The sequence below is a fragment of the Colobus angolensis genome, unplaced genomic scaffold (genome assembly GCF_000951035.1).
Source record: "Colobus angolensis palliatus isolate OR3802 unplaced genomic scaffold, Cang.pa_1.0 Scaffold1, whole genome shotgun sequence".
Taxonomy (NCBI): Eukaryota; Metazoa; Chordata; class Mammalia; order Primates; family Cercopithecidae; genus Colobus; species Colobus angolensis.
In genome coordinates, this window is record NW_012110918.1 from 4,105,512 (window position 1) to 4,127,386 (window position 21,875).

Genomic DNA, 21,875 nt, shown 5'->3' on the forward strand with positions numbered 1-21,875 from the left:
CGCGCTCGGCCCCGTGGCGCAGCTGCTGCAGATCCGCGGGGGCAGCCACCTCCTCCGGGGGCTGGCAACGGCAGGACTCTCCCCTCCCCGGCCCGGAGCCCTCCCCTGCAGGGGCCGCGGGGCGGAGTCGCCCACCTGTCATCCGAGACGCCCCACGTGGGTCGGCCGGGGAGGGGGCGGAAAGGAGGGAGAAAAGGCAGAGGCGTCGAGGGAGGCAGGAGAGAGAGTGGGGTGGACAGAAGAGCGGAGGGACTAGAGGGAAGCTCACAGTAGCTGCGCGGAGAGGGAGCGAAGAGCAGAAGGAGGAACAGAGGCGACCCAAGACACCCAGAGAGGGACAGGTAAGGAGGGGCAGGTAAGCAGGAAGGAGGAGAAAACCGGACTAGGGAGAGTGCGGAAAGGAGAAGTGGCGGGCGTGAGAAACTGCTGTGGATAAGCGACGAGTAAGATGGAAAGAATGGCGCAAGGCGAAAGACTGCAGAGTGAGGGTCCTTCCAAGAGCGACGGGGGAGGAACTGGGGCTGTTGCGCCCTTAAGGTTGCTAAGGCGACGGCTCGGGCCAGAGCGAGGCGCATTGACGTCAGCATCCGAACGCTGATTGGCTGCGGCCAGGCCGTTTCCGGTGGAGCTGTCGCCTAGCCGCTATCGCAGAGTGGAGCGGGGCTGGGAGCAAAGCGCTGAGGGAGCTCGGTACGCCGCCACCTCGCACCCGCAGCCTCGCGCCCGCCGCCGCCCGTCCCCAGGTGAGTGGGGTCAGTCGGGGGCTCAGGCCAGGTGAGCTTCGTCGCTTCGCCGCCTGTTTGGGGGAGCTGGACCGATCCAAGATGGCGTCACGGGGAGCGACCTGCGGGGGGACGGCCGCACCCCCCTGCCCCTCCCCGACCCGGCGGGCGCCTCCCCTCAGGCCTCACGCCCCCAGCTCCGAGTCTGCATCCCCAAGGCCATCTGGGCGTCCGCTTTGGTACGGGGCTTCCCAGCCGCCCAGCTCCCGCGCGCTGCCCCCACCCCACGGCGCCTGGAGCCCTGGGCCCTCCGCGGCCCTCCCCGGCCGCTTTCGCCCCCGCGCGCCGCGGCCTCCTCGCTCACCCTCCCCCATTTCCTGAAGGACAACGGCTCTATTTTGCTGGGGTCCGCCATCGTTTCGTCCGCCGGTCCTGGCTCTTCTTGTAAGCCGGCAGTTTTCCTCTCCACTCTAACGACTGCTAGTCATTGTTAGCAGTAGCCTTTCCTCTCCATAGCGAGGTGATCTTTCCCCCAGCACGACGGTCTTAGTCGGGCTCCTGAATTTCCTTTTGTTCCCTTTCACCTCCGTCGCTTTCCCGATTTTTCCACCTAAGGCCCCCTCGCCACCACTGTGGCCTTCCGACTGGCGTAGGTTGAAGTCTCGGCTTCCTTTCTTCATTTTGTGGTCATGACCGTGGCCTACGTGAAGTGAAGGGCATTTTCCTGCCCTTCCTCTAGAAAATACACCGTACCTATTAACCCCTTCAGGGCAGAGCTTGTGGTGACGACTGTCTTACTCCTTGAGAGAGTCCCAAGAGATCCGTCTTTTCAGCAGAGCAAGGAAAGCAAACACTTCCTCAAGATGACCCCAGGGAAGCCGTAACTTGGCAGGTCTAAGGGGGTGCGGTCTGAATCAGGAACAGTTTCTCAAAAGTGTTTTTATTTATTTCCTAGAATGTAATCCTTTCGAAGCAATTTTGTCACAACTGAATTTTCAAAAGAATGAATCTGGATGTTTTGTTTTGCATAGAGACAATGCAGCGAGAGTTTTAAAGCAGTTAAATAATTGTGTGTGGGGAGGGAAGGCTAGGTTGTTGGGCTTTTACAAATAAGTACACATAGAGAATCCAGGTAACTCAATTAAAAATATTAAGACTGTGAAATCTGGTTATTCAGGGATTTACATGGTGACTGCATTAATCTTGGGACATTTCTATTCGTATACTGGCTGTCTTTTTGGTTTTTGTAATACATTAGTTGTTTCAAACAAAAACAGTTTCACTCCTTAGGCCCAGTTCTCTCATCTCTATCAGCCCAAGACCTGATCTTAGAATGATTCATCAGTTGAATATTCTTGAAATATGACTGTGTTTTGAAGCATGAAAGATCTGATTTATGATTGTTCTTGGTGGTCTTCAAGTATTATTTGAAATGCAGACAATTCTACTGAAGTGGATTTTCAGTTCATAGGATTGCCTGACCTGGAGAAGTGGCATGTATAAATCTATCGCAATGTTTTTGTTGTTGCCTGTTTATTTCTAAAGTAGCAGCATGATTCTTTTTCCATGGCTTCTAATTTATGTGCTTGTCTTGGAGCCACAAACTTTCTAATAGTTTGTTAATTAGCCTACTTGTTACTGACCTTTATGGTGAAAGCTGTCAAAACAAAATGAGTGACAGTGTAGCACTTTAGAATAGCTCTTTACTCTGGTATTTCTTTCTGTAAATTCTTTTAAATGCACAGTTTCAACTCAATAGTTTACAATGCATTATAATTGGAAAAGTCTGATTAGTATTTAATTCAGTTGCTGAGTGGAGGGGACCACACTCTTGTCTTCTACTCTTAAGTGCTTAGTAATTAGGAGCTGGAAGAGAAACAGTATATGACCCTGTTGTTAAGTTACTAAATTTTTAATTCCAGGGTAGGGTTAGCTGCTCGTTATTATCTCTGTTTGCTTTACTTTACATAAAGGTACCATAATTTGAATCCTCTAAAATCCATTAAATGCAATTTATCTGTTAAATGTAATCCATTAAATGCAATTTATCTATTGGTTCTTCATGCAAGTTTGAAACTTAAGTGTTTTAACATTCACCTGTCCAGATGAAGAAAATATTTTGACAATTTTCTGTCCAAATGTTTTACAGTTTACGTGGTAAGGATTCTTCCCTCCCCCAACTTAGGATTTTCCTTCTTTTACCAGTAGTGTATTATCATTTAGGGGTGGAATCTGGCAAACGATTCTGGAATAAAAGGTTGCTTTTAAAACTCACCTGAATTTTCTTGCGTGTTTTTAAAAATTTTGATTACGCTAGTAGTTGGCTAATCAAATCCTCACTCCAGTGGTTTGCTCTGTGACATTAGGACACTCCCATGGGATAGAAGTTACGTATAGGGAATGTCAGATGTTCTTCATTGTGCTGACTTGCTTTCACTTAGAGTTGACTTGTGTGCCCTGGTAATTCTCTGTCCTGTTTACCATTTACCTACTTCCCACATCATCATGATTTCTTTTGCCAGGGAGAACTGAATGAAATTCCCTTAAGGGCCTGACTTCAGCACCCGCCTTTGCGGAGGATAGTGGCTCATACTTCCTCCCAGGAGCTGAGGTTATGGACTCTCACTGTTGCCTACAGAGCAAAGATCCTGCAGCAGGAACTAAATGAAACATTTACTTGGAATAATGCTGTTTCTGTACATATTTTATTCCCTAGTCCCCACTTCCCTGTTTAAAAACAGAATCTACTCAGAAAAAAATCCCTATGAATCAGTTGCCTAATGAATTTAGCAAGTTAAATGCCAGGTTGGCATTTTGCTTTATAGTTTATACAAGCATATGTGTGTTTTTTTCTCGCAGAGAACCATGGAGTCTGGCAGTACTGCCGCCAGCGAGGAGGCACGCAGCCTTCGAGAATGTGAACTCTACGTCCAGAAGCATAACATTCAAGCACTGCTCAAAGATTCTATTGTGCAGTTGTGCACTGCTCGACCTGAGAGACCCATGGCATTCCTCAGGGAATACTTTGAGAGGTTGGAGAAGGTAAAAATAAATGTAGGGAGATGATGAGATGATTGTGACAGTTGTTAAATTTAATAACTGGAATGTTACTAATTTGTATTTTTTGGAAGAAAAGGAATCTGACTAAATAAAAAGTCTAAAACAATTTCAAATAAGAAATACAAGTAAGGCATTTGTAATAATTTAAAAATTCTTAATTAGTAGAATTTATCAGAAAATGAACCTGTATGCTAACTGTACTTGGCTAACAAAGGGTTTCCACACAATTCTTTGTGACTTTTAAAATTAATGCGTAAAACTATAACAGATAAAACTGATCAGAAGTAGTATAGCAGTTCAATGAATAAGAAATTCTGTAGTACTTGAAGGCAGTTAATGCTTCTCCCTTTTTGAGGAAAGCAAGCAAGTATAATAAATCTTATCCCACTTTTGAAACTAGTGTAATGAAACATAAATCTAGCTTGTGATTGATAGATCAGAAATTTTCAATTAGATTGTCTATTTTAGTGTAGAGTATATCTGATGAATTACTGTAGAGTAGAGATACTGAGATTGATGGTCCTCAAACATTTTACTCCATATTATTGTCAGGTCTTGTTGCCCCTTGAAAAAAATTAATCCCGTTTTTCTTTTTTGTTCTTCCTCCTTGCATGTAGGTCATTGTGACCTACATATATGGCATATGTTTTTCTAAACAAAGTGATAATTTTACATCAGGGATAATTGAAGCAAATGAATGCTTCAGTTGAATGCTTCAATTCATCTCCCTCAAGAAATGATGAATGAAAAAGTCTAGATCACCAAATATTTTCAATAGTGTATGTGATTTGCTTCTGTAAATCAGTGAGATAAACTTACAGATTTTCTCTTGCATGTGGAAGTTAGGAGGTGGTTCATAATGATTATGAATCAATTGAGGGACATTTCTTTGGTGTATGATTATCTAATTGTATAATAGAAATAATTCGCGTTATTTTCCATTGGTTTTTATTCATCAGCATAGGTTATTAGTTTCTTATAATCAGCGTAAGTTATTAGTAAAAGAATCTATACTAAGCTTTAAAAAGTATTTGGGTAGCTCAATGATCAGGTATTTTCTATTTTCTTTAAAAACTGATTGTTAAAATTTGTATTTAGTACCATGATCAGAATAATTAAAAAAAAAAAAACCTAGTTACTGTGAATGTTGCTTTGCCGTCTTGAAATTATAGTGGATATTCTGGCTTTCTCTTATTTATGCAATTTCCAAATCGTGGAAGTATTATAGAGCCAGGCCATAGATGTACCTTGTTTTGAAGTCAAGTGCGTTCCTGGAGATCCAGTTTTGAAATGGGTCACTGTAAGGTGATCCCTCTTCTTTGGACATCAATAGAAACCATCAAATGAGGGGATTAACTTGGTGAGACATTAAGTGTGTATCTTTTTATAGGGAGTGTTGAATGTGTGATGCTAGTTTCAAAGCTTGTAGTTGCCACAGTACTGTTTAAGGACTAACAAAGGTGGAAAGCAGTGAATAATTATTAAAATGGTTTCTTTGCAGATGGGATTTTAGATTTAATGTGTTTCAGCTTCTTTACCTTATATTAAGTAAAGTCACAGTTCAGCGTGGTTTTTACTATAATTCAAGGGTCTTTGTTCACATGTATACATTCTTTCTAGGGTTGAATATAGATACCTGGATCTTTAAGTAACTAGATTTTCAACTTTTTAGTGGGTCAGTGTTCTGTGTGTTAGGTGTTAATTTGTGTGTTAGTCTATTAGTCCGTTCTCATGCTGCTAAAAAGACATACTGAGACTGGGTAATTCATAAAGGAAAGAGGTTTAATTGACTCACAATTCGGCATGGCTGGGGAGGCCTCAGGAAAGTTACAATCATGGCAGAAGGGGAAGCAAACCCGTCCTCTTCACATGGCAGCAGCAGGGAGAAGTACAGAGCAAAATGGGAAAAGTCCCTTATAAAACCATCAGCTATTGTGAGGACTCACTATCACGGTAACAGCATGAGGGTAACCCCCCCCCCCGCCATGATTAAATTACCTCCCACCAGGTTCCTCTCAGGACCCGTAGGGATTATGGGAACTACAAGAGAGATTTGGGTGTGGACACAGCCAAACAATATCATTCCACCCCTGGCCCCTCCCAAATCTCATGTTTTCACATTTTGAAACAGTCATGCCTTTCCAGCAGTCCCTCAAAGTCTTCATTCATTCCAGCATTAACTCAAAAGTTCGAGCCCAAAGTCTCATCTGAGGCAAGGCAAGTCCCTTCCACCTATAAGCCTGTAAAATCAGAAGCAAGTTAGTTACTTCCTAGGGGCATTGGGTAGATACAACCTTTCCAAATTGAGAGAACTTGGTCAAGACAAAGGAACTGTAGACCCCGTGCAAATCCAAAATCCAGTGAGGCAGTAATTAAATTCTAAAGTTCCAAAATGATCTCCTTTGACTCCATGTGTCACATTCAGGGCACACGGATGCAAGAGGTGGGCTCCCGTGGCCTTGGGCAGCTCCGCCTCTGTGGCTTTGCAGGGTATAGCCCCTCTCCGGGCTGCTTCCACAGGCAGGCGTTGAGTGTCCGCTGCTTTTCCAGGTGCATGGTGCAATCTGTTGGTGGATCTACCATTCTGGGGTCTGGAGGATGGTGGCCCTCTTCTCATAGCTCCACTAGGCGGTGCCCCAGTGGGGACTCGGTCTGGGGCTCCAAACGATCCCACATTTCCCTTCCGCACTGCCCTAGCAGAGGTTCTCCAGGAGGGCCATGCCCCTGCAGCAAACTTCTGTCTGGGCATCCAGGCAATTCTGTACATCTTCTGAAATCTAGGGGGAGGATCCCAAACCTCAGTTCTTGACTTCTGTGCACCCACAGGCCCAGCACCACGTGTAAGCCACCAAAGCTTGGGGCTTGCACTCTCTGAAGTGATGACCAGAGCTGTACCTTGGCCTGTTTTAGCCAAGACTGGAGCTGAAGCAGCTGGAATGCAGGGTACCATGTCCTGAGGCTTCATAGTACAGGAGCCCCAGGGCATGGCCCAGGAAACCTTTTTCCCCTCCTAGGCCTCTGGGCCTATGATGGGAGGGGCTGTCCTGAAGGTCTGTGACATGCCCTGGAGACATTTTCCCCAACGTCTTGGTGATTAACATTTGGCTCCTTGTTATGTGAATTTCTGCAACAGGCTTGAATTTCTCCCCCAAAAATGGGGTTTTCTTTTCTATTGCTTTGTCAGGCTGCAAATTTTTCAAACTCTGCTTCCTCTTGAATGCTTTGCCGCTTAGAAATTTCTTCCACTAGATACCCTAGATCATCTCTCTCAAGTTCAAAGTTCTACAGATTTCTAGGGCAGGGCCAAAATGCTGCCAGTCTCTTTGCATAGCAAGAGTCACCTTTACTCCAGTTCTCAACAAGTTCCTCATCTCTATCTGAGACCACCTCAGTCTGGACTTCATTGTCCGTATCACTGTCAACATTTTGGTCAAAGCCGTACAACAAGTCTCTAGGAAGTTCCAACCTTTCCCACATCTTCCTGTCTTCTGAGCCCTCCAAGTCTCTAGGAATTTCCAAACTTTCCCACATTTTCCTGTCTTCTTAGCCCTCCAGACTGTTCCACCCTCTTCCTGTTACCCAGTTCCAAAGTTGCTTCTATATTTTTGGGTATCCTTGTAGCAGCACGCCACCCTCTGTGGTACCAGTTTACTGTATTAGTCTGTTCTCATGCTGCTAATAAAGAGATACCCAAGACTGGGTAATTTATAAAGGAAAGTGGTTTGACTCACAGTTCCGCATGGCTGGGTAGGCCTCAGGAAACTACAATCATGGCAGAAGGGGAAGCAAACATTCTTCTTCACATGGCAGCAGCAAGGAAAAGGGTCAGGCAAGAGGGGGAAAAGCCCTTCAAAAGCATCAGATCTCATGAGCGCTCACTATCACAAGAACAGCAGGGAGGTAACCACCCCTGTGATTAAATTACCTCCCACCGGGTCCCTCCCACAACATGTGGGGATTATGGGAACTACAAGATGAGATTTGGGTGGGGACACAGCCAAACCATATCAGTCTGAAAATACAGTCATATACTCATCACCTGCTTCCTCACTACTGGGGGGTTGTGTTTCTGTTTCTTCGACTACTCCGTAAGAAATGTACCAACAATTCTGACAGTTGGTCTTTTGAAAGCTTCTGCATTTTAATTCAGTCATCTGGAATTTGAGTCTTCTTTTACTCTTGTATTTATTAGAACCTTAAATAAGAGGAACTAAAATAACTGTGACCTTGTGTCTGGTGTGTCAGGTACTGTGTGAAGCACTTTATATACATACATACTTGTTATTTCAAATGTGTGAGGTAGGTGAGTATCAGCATTTTACAGACATAGCAGTAAAACAGAGAAATTAAGTAATGTGGCTGTGGTCATAGACTGTGGTCTGCTTTTGTTGGAGCAACATACAACCCCCAAATTTCAGTGGTTACTACAACAGACCAGTCATGTGCAGTTCTTCTGGTATCAGCCTGTCTTGTGTTCTGACACCACATATCTTGTTCCGGGGCTGAGCAGAAGGAGCAGCCCTATATAGGGCATGCTGTTCTCAAAGCAGAGGGAGGGCAGAAGCTCAAGGTGGACAGAGCCAAACCACACAGGCAAGCATGGTATGGCATGTCCACTTACATTCCATGGCCAGAGCAAGTCCTGTAGCCAAGCCTTAAGTCAGTGGGGTGAGAAGTATACTTTATCCACAGGGAAGAGTGACAGAAGCAGGGAGGGAACAAATAATCGTGAAAACATAGTAAGTTAGTAGTGGGGACAGAATTTGAACCTAAGAGTCAAGAAGATAGTGCAGAATTTAATGCAAAACCGAATGGAGAATTTGAACCTCAGAGTTAAGAACATAGTTAACCACTGAGTAGACTGGGAGGTTTTTTCTAATTTTTAATTTTGTATTGATATATAACATTTGTATGTTTTTATGGAGTACATGTGATATTTTACATGCATAAGATGTGTAATGATCAAGTCAAGGTATTTAGGTTATTCATCACCTCACTTAAAGAGCTGAGGAGGAAGGAGACTGACAGCAGGATGACAACAGCAAGAGAAAAGATATAAAAATATATCATAGTATATACTAGAAAACTCATGATGTGAGTAATGGCTCTGAGTCGTCAGATTAGGTTATGTTCAGATTGCTGTTTTTAAAAGACTCACTAGACTCCATGAGACAATGCTGAAATCAAAATACTTTTGTTACTTCACAATTAATCTAAAAATTCAGTGAAGTAGAATATAGTCCCAAATGAAATGTTGTTTGTGAAATTTTTCCTGAAATTTTTGTGAAATGTCACTGACAAATTTGGGGGGACGAATTTGTGTTTTCATTTATACTCGTAAACTGTGTGTGTGTGTGTGTGTTTAGTATTATTATTTTGAGATGGAGTCTTGCTCTGTCACCCAGGCTGGACTGTAGTGGCGCAGTCTTGGCTCACTGCAATGTCTGCCTCCTGGGTTCAAGCAATTCTCCTGCCTCAGCCTTCTGAGTAGCTGGGACTACAGGTGCCTGCCACTATGCCCAGCTAACTTTTGTATTTTTAGTAGAGGTGGGGTTTCACCATAATGGCCAGTCTGGTCTTGAACTCCTGACCTTGTGATCTGCCTGCCTTAGCCTCCCAAAGTGCTGAGATTACAGGCGTGAGCCACCATGCGCAGTCTATTTTTTGAGACAGGATCTCACTCTATTGCCCAGGCCTGAGTACAGTGGTGGGATCATGGCTCACTGCAGTCTCTACTTTCCAGGCTCAGGTGATCCTCCTGCCTCAGCATGCCAAGTAGCTGGGACTACAGGTGCGTGCCACCACGCCCAACTAATTTTTATGTTTTTTTGTAGAGATGAGGTTTTATAATGTTGCCCAGGCGGGTCTCAAACTCGTGGACTCAAGTGATCTGCCCCTTTTGGCCTCCCAAAGTGTTGGGATTATAGGCCTGAAACACTGTACCCAGTCATGTACTTTTAAACTTTAAAGTTGGGGGTGACTTGAGTTTTATGGCCCTGTGTTAATATGAAATGAGAAACCCTTATTGGTTATTGGAAAAAGCAGAATTAACATGAAATGAGTTTTCTAAAAACCGTATTTTAAAAAGTAGTTTACATTTTCACATATTTCAAAGTTGTGCAAGTACAAAAGGACATAATAATGAAAGGTCTCCCTCCCACGCCATTGCTTTTCTTGAATGCTGCCAATGTTCTGGAGATTAATATATGGACACTTACAGACACATTTATATATAAAAGAGAAGTAATGGGTCAAATGAATGAGAAAGTAGAAGGTAACACATTTTTATTTTTTCCCTTTTGCTTCAGTCATAACAACTAATTCTTTAGATCTGAGAGGAATTTGTTTTTAAGGCTCTAGATATGAAAAAATAATGCTTAATAGTTTATCTTAAGTTTTATTTGAATTGGTCCAATAAGTAGTTTTTAAAACCTAGTAAACTTTTTGTCTTTTAACTTCAAGTTTAAACCTTGATTACAAAGAATGATCCTAGCTCTGCTGGGAGAAGTATTATAGATAATGATCTTATTTAAATTCATGATTACCATCACGTCATTTCATTATTTGTTTTTATCTGGGATCAAACTAGAATGTGAATTCCACAGGCTCAGGACCCTCTCCTATTTGTTTTTGTATTCCTGTTGCCTAGCATAGGTCTTGGCATGGCAGATCCAGAAAATGGCTTATTGAGTTGATGAAGTAACTCGGTAATCTAGACATTCTTGGATCACTATGTTGGGCTTGAATTGTTTTTCCTGATAACATTTCGTTTGGCAGGAGGGTCTCTTGCTATCTGCAGTAGCATCCAAAAAAACCCAATTTTCAGTATTTTGTCTTGCAGTGTGTTACTGTCTTGTGCATCACAGATCATTGTTGTCAAGACATTAATGAATATCTGATTTGTTACTCACATGTGAGTACTAATGGCTTGTACCAATGGCTTTTGCCCATTAATAAAGGATAGCATCTGTTATCATCTGAGGTACATTCTCTTGAGAGTGTTTCTTTTCAAGTGTTACTATTGTTTTTCCCTTTTGGAATCGGTCTTTTCTTCTTAACTTACATTGTTAATGGAGGAAGAGATTGGAAGTGACTATCTTCCATATCTTGCAATAGTCTATCGACTATTGCAATAGACTATCGTTGGAACGCGAGAATGCCAGCTTTACATGCTGAAGGGTCTCATTTTGCAAACTTGTAATTTCTTTCAGGAGGAGGCAAAACAGATTCAGAATCTGCAGAAAGCAGGCACTCGTACAGACTCAAGGGAGGATGAGATCTCTCCTCCTCCACCCAACCCAGTGGTTAAAGGTCGGAGGCGACGAGGTGCTATCAGCGCTGAGGTCTATACGGAGGAAGATGCCACATCATATGTTAGAAAGGTAGTTTTGATATTTGAACATCAGGGAGATGCTTTTGGGACCCATTTGGTGGTCATCTAGTCTCCTTTGATGAGTGAATTGTAAAATACAAAACGGGTTGGAACTTCATCCATCCTGTACAGTTCTTGGATACTGGAAAACAGGTTTCTGTAATAGCATGCTGTCAGAGGAAATAACTAATAGTGATTATTATAAACCAGTGAATAATTGCATTTTGGGGTTTGTTATTTCCTTGCTGTTGTTGTTTTGCATTAGAAGGAGGTGGGCTTTTTTTCTTGAATCATGATGTCCGTTTTTTGCTATCCTGTTAAATGTTGTGACTTTTAACCTTTTATTCTACGAGCCTCATTTGTCCTATATTCTCCTCTTCCTCAGAGCCAGGCTGCTATTTTAGTTATGCTGTTAACCTTAAATGGGAACAGAATTGTCGCACTTGAGGCTTGTGAAACTAACAGATCACAGACTTTAAAATGACTAATTATTATAAAATGCTTAGTTTTGCCTCAGAATAATGACCTTGGTCAAGGTGTTTTGGTTTGTTTCTTTAGTTACTAACTGGGAACCAGGTACCAGACTTTATATTTAGGCCTGGCTGTAGGCAAGGGGATTAATTAGTCAATATTTGTTGAGTAGTTTATGGATCAAAGATAGTACAAGTGTGTTGTAGTGAAAATATTTAACTCGAAGCAGTCTTGTTTAAATACCATAATGTGGCTTGACATTTAATTGAAATGCAGGTTGCAAACATGAAATGTTTTTGGTTTATGGAATTGTCATTTGACCTTCAATTCTTTTCTAGGTTATACCAAAAGATTACAAGACGATGGCTGCTTTAGCCAAAGCCATTGAGAAGAATGTGCTGTTTTCACATCTTGATGATAATGAGAGAAGGTAGGAACAGGCTCTTTCTTAACACTATTTTTCAAGTAAGGGTGTGATCCCAAATTATTTTCAACACTTGTTGCAAGTTTTAGAACTCTTAATGATTGTTCACCAGATGACAATCAGGGGTCTTTAATTCTAAGCTTAATGTTTGAAACTCATGGAAGAGACATGTGAAATGTAACACGAGGCCTTCTCTCTCTTGCAGTGATATTTTTGATGCCATGTTTTCGGTCTCCTTTATCGCAGGAGAGACTGTGATTCAGCAAGGTAAGGGCTTCTGGAGCATGCAGTATTGTTATGGGAGAGGAGGCGAGACTGGAGGATTTTTTTGGTTTTGTTTTATTGAAGTTTGTTTTCCTCTTTGATCCTACCACTGTTTTTTTTTTTTTTTCCTGTTATAGGATCTTTCTGTTTCTTTTAAATTAAAATTTTCTGAGATGGACAGAACACTTTTTATTGGGAACTAATATTTTCAATACAGTTTTGTTTATAATTTAAAGGAAATGCCTACATTGTCTTATCTTGAATGTCATATAAAATTTCAGAATCATATGTATCTCTATCCTTTATATTGATTATTAATCACTTTTAAAGTAAATAAATGAAACACCTACATTCTTCATTGTATAGCTCTATTAAGAAGGTTCTAGGACTTATATAGATTTCTTACTTTGCCTACATAGACTAACATGGATCTAACTTTTTACTATCTTCCTCTTTTTATTTTCTTATTAATTCGTGACATTTTATGAATTGTTATATATTTCCATTTTGTGGCAACCTGATAATTTGCTATTAACTATTTGAGTTGTTTCTAATATCCTTGTTATAGATACCATAGCAGTTAATAACTTTGTAGACATATGTAGCTTTTAACAGTTTTTTTCAGAGATGGTATTCACCATGAGATGACTAAAAAAATTTTTGATTAATTCTGTGACTTTTAAAATATATTGCTTGATTTTTTTTTCCCTGAAAGATTGTGTTACTTTGTAACACAGTCTTCTCTCACAGTACCACTATAAAATAAGTTTATTATTTTGTATTAATTTTGATAGTTTGTTCCTTTCGTTTGGAATATGCTTCTAACATTTTTACCCTCTTTTAGGTGATGAAGGGGATAACTTCTATGTGATTGATCAAGGAGAGACGGATGTAAGATTTACTCATATAAAAAATATGTTGATCTTAAAAGCCAATGTATTGATTGCTTCTGAGCAATAAGAATGGTGATTTTGAAGGATCATTACATCCCTTGTATGTCAGATTTTATTAATGCCTTTTGCCAGGTATTTTCATGACACAGAGAAACTTTTTAAAGGTAATTTTCTGTTCAGAACTTTAGCTGGAGTGGTGGTTAAGAAGTGTGTGTAGCCGGGTGCAGTGACCCGTGCCTATAATCCCAGCACTTTGGGAGACGGAGGCAAGAGGATTGCTTGAGCCCAGGAGTTCAAGACCAGCCTGGGCAACAAAGTGAAACTTCATGTCTTTAAGAAAAAAAAACAACAAAAAAAACACAAACGATTCTAGACCCAGGCATTAGCTAGCAAACTTAATACAGCTTTCTTATTCACAGATGAAATGGGGACAATAATAGCATTGATCTTTTAGGATTATTAGAAAATTCAGTGACCTAATGCAAGTAAAATGATTAGCATAGTGCTCAGCATGGTTCTCTAAGTATCCATGACTGGTATTAGCCAACCTTTTTCCCTTACATCCTTACAGAGTGCTTTTTTCTTATCAGATAATTAAATCAGGTAAATTTTAGACACTCAATTTAACTCATCAGAAATCAGCTATTCTTCTCTGTTGTGTACTGCAAACATAATGTATTTTATTTTTTAAAACAAAGTTTAGGATTGTGACCTTTTTAAAAGGTTGAGGGTTTCTAACATTTGTGTGTTTGTATCTAGAAAAAAAACTTTTTTGATGTCACTTGCACTTTAGGTCTATGTCAACAATGAATGGGCAACCAGTGTTGGGGAAGGAGGGAGCTTTGGAGAACTTGCTTTGATTTATGGAACACCTAGAGCAGCCACTGTCAAAGCAAAGACAAATGTGAAATTGTGGGGCATCGACCGAGACAGCTATAGAAGAATCCTCATGGTAAGAGACCATGCTGTTTGAGAGGGTGATTTAGAATTCTCATCTATGTAACTAATGTTTGAATATTACCAAATTAAAAAGAAAATCTTTCTTTCTTTTAATGAGCAAATATTTCTTTCTTTTAATGAGCAAATACTTTGCATTAAGCCCAGCTTAGCATTGTTCATTATGCCATTTTAGGCAGTGATATTTTAGAACAAAACCTTGGGAAACAAGATCTGGTATATTTGTGCTGGTCATCTCATGTTGGGAAATCTATCCATTTACTGGTAGGCACATCTTAATTTACCTGATTATACCCATTACAGCATGATAGGTGCTGCTTTTAAGTGCTTAAAGTTATTTGGGGCCATTCAGAAATAATCTGCTTCCCTAACCTGTGAAAGTGGATTATCAGTAATGCATATGTATGTCACGTCCCCTCTAGTTAAAGGAATAAACAAAATGCTAAAACCACTGGAACGTTCTGGTGATACAGTCAGATTTTTTGAGAACCTTGTGATAAATTTATAGGATAGCTTTGGATGTTTAAGTCCCAGTCAATGCATTGGTCATTTTCAGTGGTTTTCTTAAAGTTGTGCAGTGTCCATCTGACCATTTGAAAATGTGCAGTCTGATGTACTTTGAACTTTTTCTGCATTTGGGATATATGGATAGATGAGATTAGATTGTCTTGTCCTTTGTAGCAACATACATAGAGCCGGAGGCCATTTTTCTAAGCAAAATAACACAGGAACAGAAAACCAAACCGCATGTTCTCACTTATAATTGGGCGCTAAACAATAAGAACACATGGATACTAGAAGGGGAACAACAAACACTGGGGCCTACTTGAGGGTGGAGGGTGGGAAGAGGAAGAGGATCAGGAAAAATAACTGTTGTGTACTTTGCTTATTACCTGGGCCACAAAATTATATGAACACCACACCCCTGTGACACCCAGTTTACCTATATAACCTGCACATGTACCCCTGAACCTTAAAAAAACACAAACGCTTATGGCAAAGATAAGTCTAAATTTTAGAAAGATTGGTTTTGAAGTGATATGACAGTCTACTGGGGAAGAAATTGACCATACAGTCAGTTCTGCGTTTCCTCTACAGGAATACTATTAGTGAAAGGAAACGTAGAATGTTTACAGCTTTATCTCATTGCCAAAGAAGGAAGAGTTAGGACCTGGAACTATTGGTTTGAAATAAAATATTTTACTTTCTCATAGTGGGCCTGAAAGGAAATTAGGGCCTCATAGTGCATTGGCTTTGTGGATGGGAATTAGGAACTGTAGATATGGGGTGAAATATCTATGTAGCTGATTAGGGGAGGGTATGGTCCTTTTTTATGGAATAAAGACGTGTCAGTTGTATAGGTGAGAAGCCAAAACTAATGGAGGAATCCGCATTCAAATACCAGGATTGAACGGGAAGAACACTAGGATTATTGGGATGTAAATGAAGACCTAGATCACTTTTGTGAGAAAATATTTTCAGAGATAAATTGGGTTGGCAGTGGCGAAGAATCACTTTGAGAGTAAACATGGAAATTGGGCATGGTGTAAAGTGTGTGGAAAAATATCTTGAGTGACAGGCTCAGGTATAAACTGGTATTTTGACTGTATTTGGAAGTTGGGAAATGCTTTGTGAAATATGTCAACATACTGGTTACAAATGCTAGGAATTGGGCATTAATATTGGCAGAAAATAAAAATCACAAGAGATGTCATTCATTACCTGTAAAATAAAAACGAATTAGTTAAAATTAAACTTTCTTCATTAAAAAAAGTAGCAGCAACAAAGCTTTGACTTTCTGGTTTCAAAATTTACTTGAAACTTAATATTTAGTATTCCATAGCATTATGTGGTGATAATTACACGTCTTGGGGATATCACTTTTGTTATTTTTATTTTTAGGGAAGCACACTGAGAAAGCGGAAGATGTATGAGGAATTCCTCAGTAAAGTCTCTATTCTAGGTGAGTTGTGAAGTGTGTTGACTTTGCTCGTGTATGAGATACCCCTGAATTAGAATTGGCTGGACTTGGGAAAAGCCTTCTGAAAGTATAATTGCTACTCATTCCCCCTGAAAAGACAGAAGGGCTGAAAGTCCTTCTGACTGTGGACACTCACAGTTATTTCCTCTGTGACTTCTGTCTCTCTTGTTCCATCATTGAGTTGATTGGTTCAGAAAAGTGAGTACTTTCAAGAAAACATTTCCTCTGTGGAAAGATTAGGTATCATTTGCTAGCATCCTCTGCAAACATGCCAAAAGTTTGTTGAAATTTCGAGTAAAGCAGATTAATTGAAGATATTCTTTTGTGCATTTTGTTATGTGGACTTGGAGATGTTAGAACCTGTTCTGTTCTTCACGAAGGGGGAATGGGGACTTTTATAAGGTAACAGGCTTCGGCCATCGTTTATTGCAGTGAATTTTTCGCCCCTTATTTGTCTTTTCTTTAAATTGGTTACATTTGCTTTGTGTTTTGGATTGTAGTTTGGCCTTTGGGAATAAAAGTTATTTTCTAGTTCTTGTTTCATAAAGTAAACCAAAGATTTAAGTAGATTAAATTATTTCTACGAAACTTTGGGATGATATGGGTGGGGATACTATGACTTTTGAGTATTGTAGTTGTAGGTTTGATATGCATTGATGGCAATCTTCAGGAATACTTAAGGATTACACTTTCTTATTCCCTTGCCATTGGGTACAGTTGGTATAAATTAACCTAGTCACTGGGCTACTGAAGGTAAGGATCTAAGGGCTATCTGCAGGCAGTATGAGAATCCTGCTCAGACTAGAGGTAATTGAAGATAGGTACTGTGTTTAATCTGAGACACTACTAGAATGTTGAATGGGCATGGCTATTTGGTTGAATCTCTTTATACTTTCTTTTTACCTTTATAACAGCACCAAATAATACAGAGCAATTATGTTGATTCTTGTCTTTCAGAGTCTCTGGACAAGTGGGAACGTCTTACAGTAGCTGATGCATTGGAACCAGTGCAGTTTGAAGATGGGCAGAAGATTGTGGTGCAGGGAGAACCAGGGGATGAGTTCTTCATTATTTTAGAGGTAAAGAACTCAGAATTTGATACTTTAAAAAGTTGTACACTTTAAGAGGGAAAGAATGGGCTAATTCTGAACTATAGCTTTAGTTTTTAAGAATATCTGACAATTGTATTTTAAAATTATCTCTTACTTTGAAATGCTGCTGTTTGGTTTTCTGCCAGGTCACTACATTTTTAAATGAGTTTGAGTCAGAATTCTTGAAGGGCCATAGACATGAATAGCCAAATTCTAAAAACCATTTAACATAACAAACTGATGATTCTGCACTACCCTTGTTAAAATGCAAGTGTTTGGGCTATCTGGCAAATAAGGATGAAAGGTAATTATTTAAATTTGAAAAATTACTGTGTTTGTATATCTCCACATTCCATGGGAATGTATAGCAGATACTCTTGCTTGCCAAGCAGATCCAAATGGCAGATTTTTATGAATGTGGCTCCATAGTTGCTAATTGATTTTATTTAAATCAGGAGTCAGGAGACTGTAAAGGGCCAGGTGGTAAGTAAGTGAAGCTTTGTGGACCATAGGGTTTCATTTGCAAAGACTCACCTCTTGTCATTGTGCAAAAGCAGCCACAAATAATGTGTTAATGAATGTGTGTGGTATTCCGGTAAAGTTTTATTTGCGAAAGAGATGGTGAGCTTGGATTTAGCCCTTCATCTACAGTTTACTAACCCAGGTCTGCACCCTTTAAGCACCTTAGCTTGGTAAGAAGAACCTCGCTAGCAGGAGATGTTGGTAAAATAGAAATTGAAGATCATGTGGTGACTAATTTTAAAGTCATTTTTTATCATATGCACATATTTGCAAGGTAGCTAAAATTGCATAGGATGTTTAAGATGCCACCCTGGGTTTGAGAGTGTTTGTTTGTTGAGTTTTTTGGTGATTTTATTATAGGGGTCAGCTGCTGTGCTACAACGTCGGTCAGAAAATGAAGAGTTTGTTGAAGTGGGAAGATTGGGGCCTTCTGATTATTTTGGTATGTATGAATTCCCTCACAATAAATACATGGTTTCTTTAAGTCACCTCTCAGTGAGATATTGTAGTCTTCCATAATTTTGTCTTCTGAATTTTATTTTCTAATTGCAGTCTTTTTTGGCTCAGAGAGACGGTGTGAGATTTTGATCTTTACTCATTTAATGAAATTACTGATTGTCTCATATCTATTGTCTTCTTTCTCAGAAGTGCACTGCTTTAAGGAAATGTTTTTCATAGAAGTTAGCCTGTTCTTACCCTTTTTCGTTTCCTTTCTCCAGGTGAAATTGCACTACTGATGAATCGTCCTCGTGCTGCCACAGTCGTTGCTCGTGGCCCCTTGAAGTGCGTTAAGCTGGACCGACCTAGATTTGAACGTGTTCTTGGTCCATGCTCAGACATCCTCAAACGAAACATCCAGCAGTACAACAGTTTTGTGTCACTGTCTGTCTGAAATCTGCCTCCTGTGCCTCCCTTTTCTCCTCTCCCCAATCCATGCTTCACTCATGCAGACTGCTTTATTTTCCCTACTTGCAGCGCCAAGTGGCCACTGGCATCGCAGCTTCCTGTCTGTTTATATATTGAAAGTTGCTTTTATTGCACCATTTTCAATTTGGAGCATTAACTGAATGCTCATACACAGTTAAATAAATAGAAAGAGTTCTATGGAGACTTTGCTGTTACTGCTTCTCTTTGTGCAGTGTTAGTATTCACCCTGGGCAGTGAGTGCCATGCTTTTTGGTGAGGGCAGATCCCAGCACCTATTGAATTACCGTAGAGTAATGATGTAACAGTGCAAGATTTTTTTTTTAAGTGACATAATTTTCCAGTTCTAAGCATATTTAGACTGTGGCCATATATGCTGTATTTCTTTGTAGAATAAATGGTTTCTCATCCAGCTCTAAAGATTAGGGAAAATGGATATAGAAAATCTTAGTGTAGTAGAAAGACATCTGCCTGTGATTAAACTAGTTTAAGGGTGGAAGAATGCCCATTTTTGCTAATTATCAATGGGATATGATTGGTTCAATTTTTTTTTCCAGAATTTTTGTTTGCCAAGCTAATCTGCCTGGTTTTATTTATATCTTGTTATTAATGTTTCTTCTCCAATTCTGAAATACTTGTAAGTGTGGCTATCTATACCTGCCTTTTAAGTTTGAAACTAACTCATAGACTACAAATACTGGTTAGTATTTAACTACATCTGCCTCGGCTCGCAAATTCCGATTAGACCTTTATCCAGCTAGTGCCAAATAATTGATCAGATGCTGAATTGAGAATAAGAATTTGAGGTCTGCAATCTTGGTTGTTAATTTAGAGCTTTTGGTTAAAGTATGTCCTTCAGCTGACTCCAGTATAATCTCCTCTGCTTATTAAACTGATTCCAGGAGATTGGATTTGCTATGACTAGATACAGATGGAGCAAATGTCCTAACCAAGAAAAGAGGTGATGCTGCTAAAGGGAGAAATGGCAGGCGGACAAAGTTCAGTGTCGGGAATTTTCCCCGTGAGATTCACTGGGGCATGAGATTTTGGAAGAAGTTTTTTACTTTGGTTTAGTCTTTTTTTCCTTTTTATTTCAGAATTTCTGGTGGGTTGAAGGTAGGGTATAATGTGTCTGTGTTGTTTCAAATTGGTCTAAAAGGCTATCCTGCTGAAAGTTCTGCTTTCCTGTCTAGCATTTATTTCTCTGGCAAACTTTTCTTTCTTTCCTTTCGTTTTTAAAGTAAACTTGTGTATTGAGTCTTAACTGTATTTCAGTATTTTCCAGCCTTACGTGTTACATTATTCCAATGATACCCAACAGTTTATTTTTATTATTTTTTTAAACAAACTTTCACAGTTCTGTAATGTAGGCACTTTTATTTTCGTTGTGATTTATATATAAGGTAATGTAGGGTTATATTTGGGAGTGACTGCAAGCATTTTTCCATCTGTGTGCAACTAACTGACTCTGATTATTGATCCCCTCTCCTGCCCTTTCCTAGGTAATTTAAATTGGTCATGGTAGATTTTTTTCATACATTTGAAAAACTTTTAGATTGTTACCAAGTATGAAGTATAAATCTGGGGAAGAGGCTTTATGTACATTTTAGGGTGGGTAAGAAAGCCACCTTGTTACAAATTTTTTAATTTCCAAAATAATCTATATTAAATGAGGGTTTTCTGATCTGTACTTTGTGTTTAGCTACCTTTTTATATTTAAAAAATTAAAAATGAAAATTATGTTCTTACAAGCTTAAAGCTTGATTTGATCTTTGTTTAAATGCCAAAATGTACTTCAATGAGTTACTTAGAATGCCATAAAATTGCAGTTTCATGTATGTATATAATCATGCTCATGTATATTTAGATACATATAATGCTTTCTAAGTGAGTTTTACTCTTAAATCATTTGGCTTGCTGTTTACTCCCTTCTGTAGTTTTTCATTAAAAAATTTAAAGATAAGTCTACATTAAACAATGATCATATCTAAAGCTTTATCTTTGTGTAATCTAAGTATATGTGAGAAATCAGAATTGGCATAATTTGTCTTAGTTGATATTCAAGGCTTTTAAAAGTCATTATTCCTGGGCTTGGTAAGTGAATTTATGAGATTTACTGCTCTAGAAAGTATAGATGGCCAAAGGACCGTTTTGTATTGCTTCCTGATTACCAGTCTGATTATACCATGTGTGCTAATATACTTTTTTTTGTTATAGATTGTCTTAATGGTAGGTCAAGTAATAAAAAGAGATGAAATAATTTAAATTCTTAAATGGATCAGTTTTTCTTCCCTTTCTCCTTTCCGTCTTTCTCTCTCTGTCCTTCCCCTAAAGTCTACTCTGATGGGCAAAAATGAAAAGGGAAAGTGAATTATGGGATCAGTGTTTTGAAAGAGCAATGTTTATTTTCATTGCTTTTCAGTTTGTCAAAGAGTGGATCTCAAAATCTTGCTTAAAGGGTAATTGAGATGTAGCAGATTTGTTTACTTAGTCATGGAAGGAAAAAATTCAGTCAGAAGCTAAAGATTTCCTTTTGATTGAAGATAGATTGGTTCTGTGGCCTTGGAACTTTCCCAGACTTAATGGGGAAACATCATCTCTGGATTAGCATACTCTTTGGTTTAAATTTAATACATACATTAATGCTACTTGGGATACTTTTATATTTTGCATAAAAAACCTTATTTCTGATGCTGTTTCCTTAGGTTTCTGAGGAGTGAGATGATTAAGTTGTATTCATTAGTAGTGTGTTGGTATGTTTTCACATCCAGTGAAGCTGGAGATATGTTGTATGTTAGAAGAGCATCCTTTAATTTGTGCTGCTTTGAACACTGTACTTTTTCTAGATTCAGTAATCCCTTCCCCCTCATCCTCTGGATTTTGAAACCTTTAGAGTCACAATAGAATATAAATAAAGAAAATTTCTCTGGGTTGATAGTCATGGTTATAGTTGAAATCTCTCTAAGCAGTAGCCCAACTAGACTCTTTTTTTTTGTTTGTTTTATTTTTTAATGATTTAAATATTGACATTTAAAAATTGAAGTAGCATGTCAGTTTTCTTAATACTACTTTATCTCCAACCACAAATAATAGTTGAACCTTTTGTACTTATGTTAGGCCTTGGCAGTGTATGTTTAGATGGGCTAAGACAACATCAAGAAGCAATGGCTAGATAACCATTTAATTTGTCCCCA

The 21,875-nt window shown here is 39.5% G+C and overlaps 1 protein-coding gene across 3 annotated transcripts; it reads left to right on the forward strand.

Annotated features, from left to right (window-relative positions):
* The first annotated feature begins 6 nt into the window (after nt 1-6).
* On the forward strand, nt 7-20,955 carry PRKAR1A (protein kinase, cAMP-dependent, regulatory, type I, alpha). 3 transcript variants are annotated; one of them, XM_011932305.1, is made up of 11 exons: nt 7-341; nt 3,582-3,764; nt 10,994-11,164; nt 11,964-12,055; nt 12,255-12,316; nt 13,158-13,204; nt 14,000-14,158; nt 16,066-16,126; nt 17,102-17,223; nt 18,118-18,199; nt 18,477-20,955. In XM_011932305.1, exons 2-11 carry the CDS (start codon nt 3,588-3,590, stop codon nt 18,647-18,649), a joined length of 1,146 nt encoding a protein of 381 aa, XP_011787695.1. In that variant the 5' UTR covers nt 7-341; nt 3,582-3,587; the 3' UTR covers nt 18,650-20,955. The 3 variants fall into 3 exon arrangements, with proteins under 3 accessions (XP_011787695.1, XP_011788416.1, XP_011786969.1); XM_011933026.1 differs by lacking the exon at nt 7-341 and adding an exon at nt 574-774; XM_011931579.1 differs by lacking the exon at nt 7-341 and adding an exon at nt 580-743.
* Nucleotides 20,956-21,875: the final 920 nt, after the last annotated feature.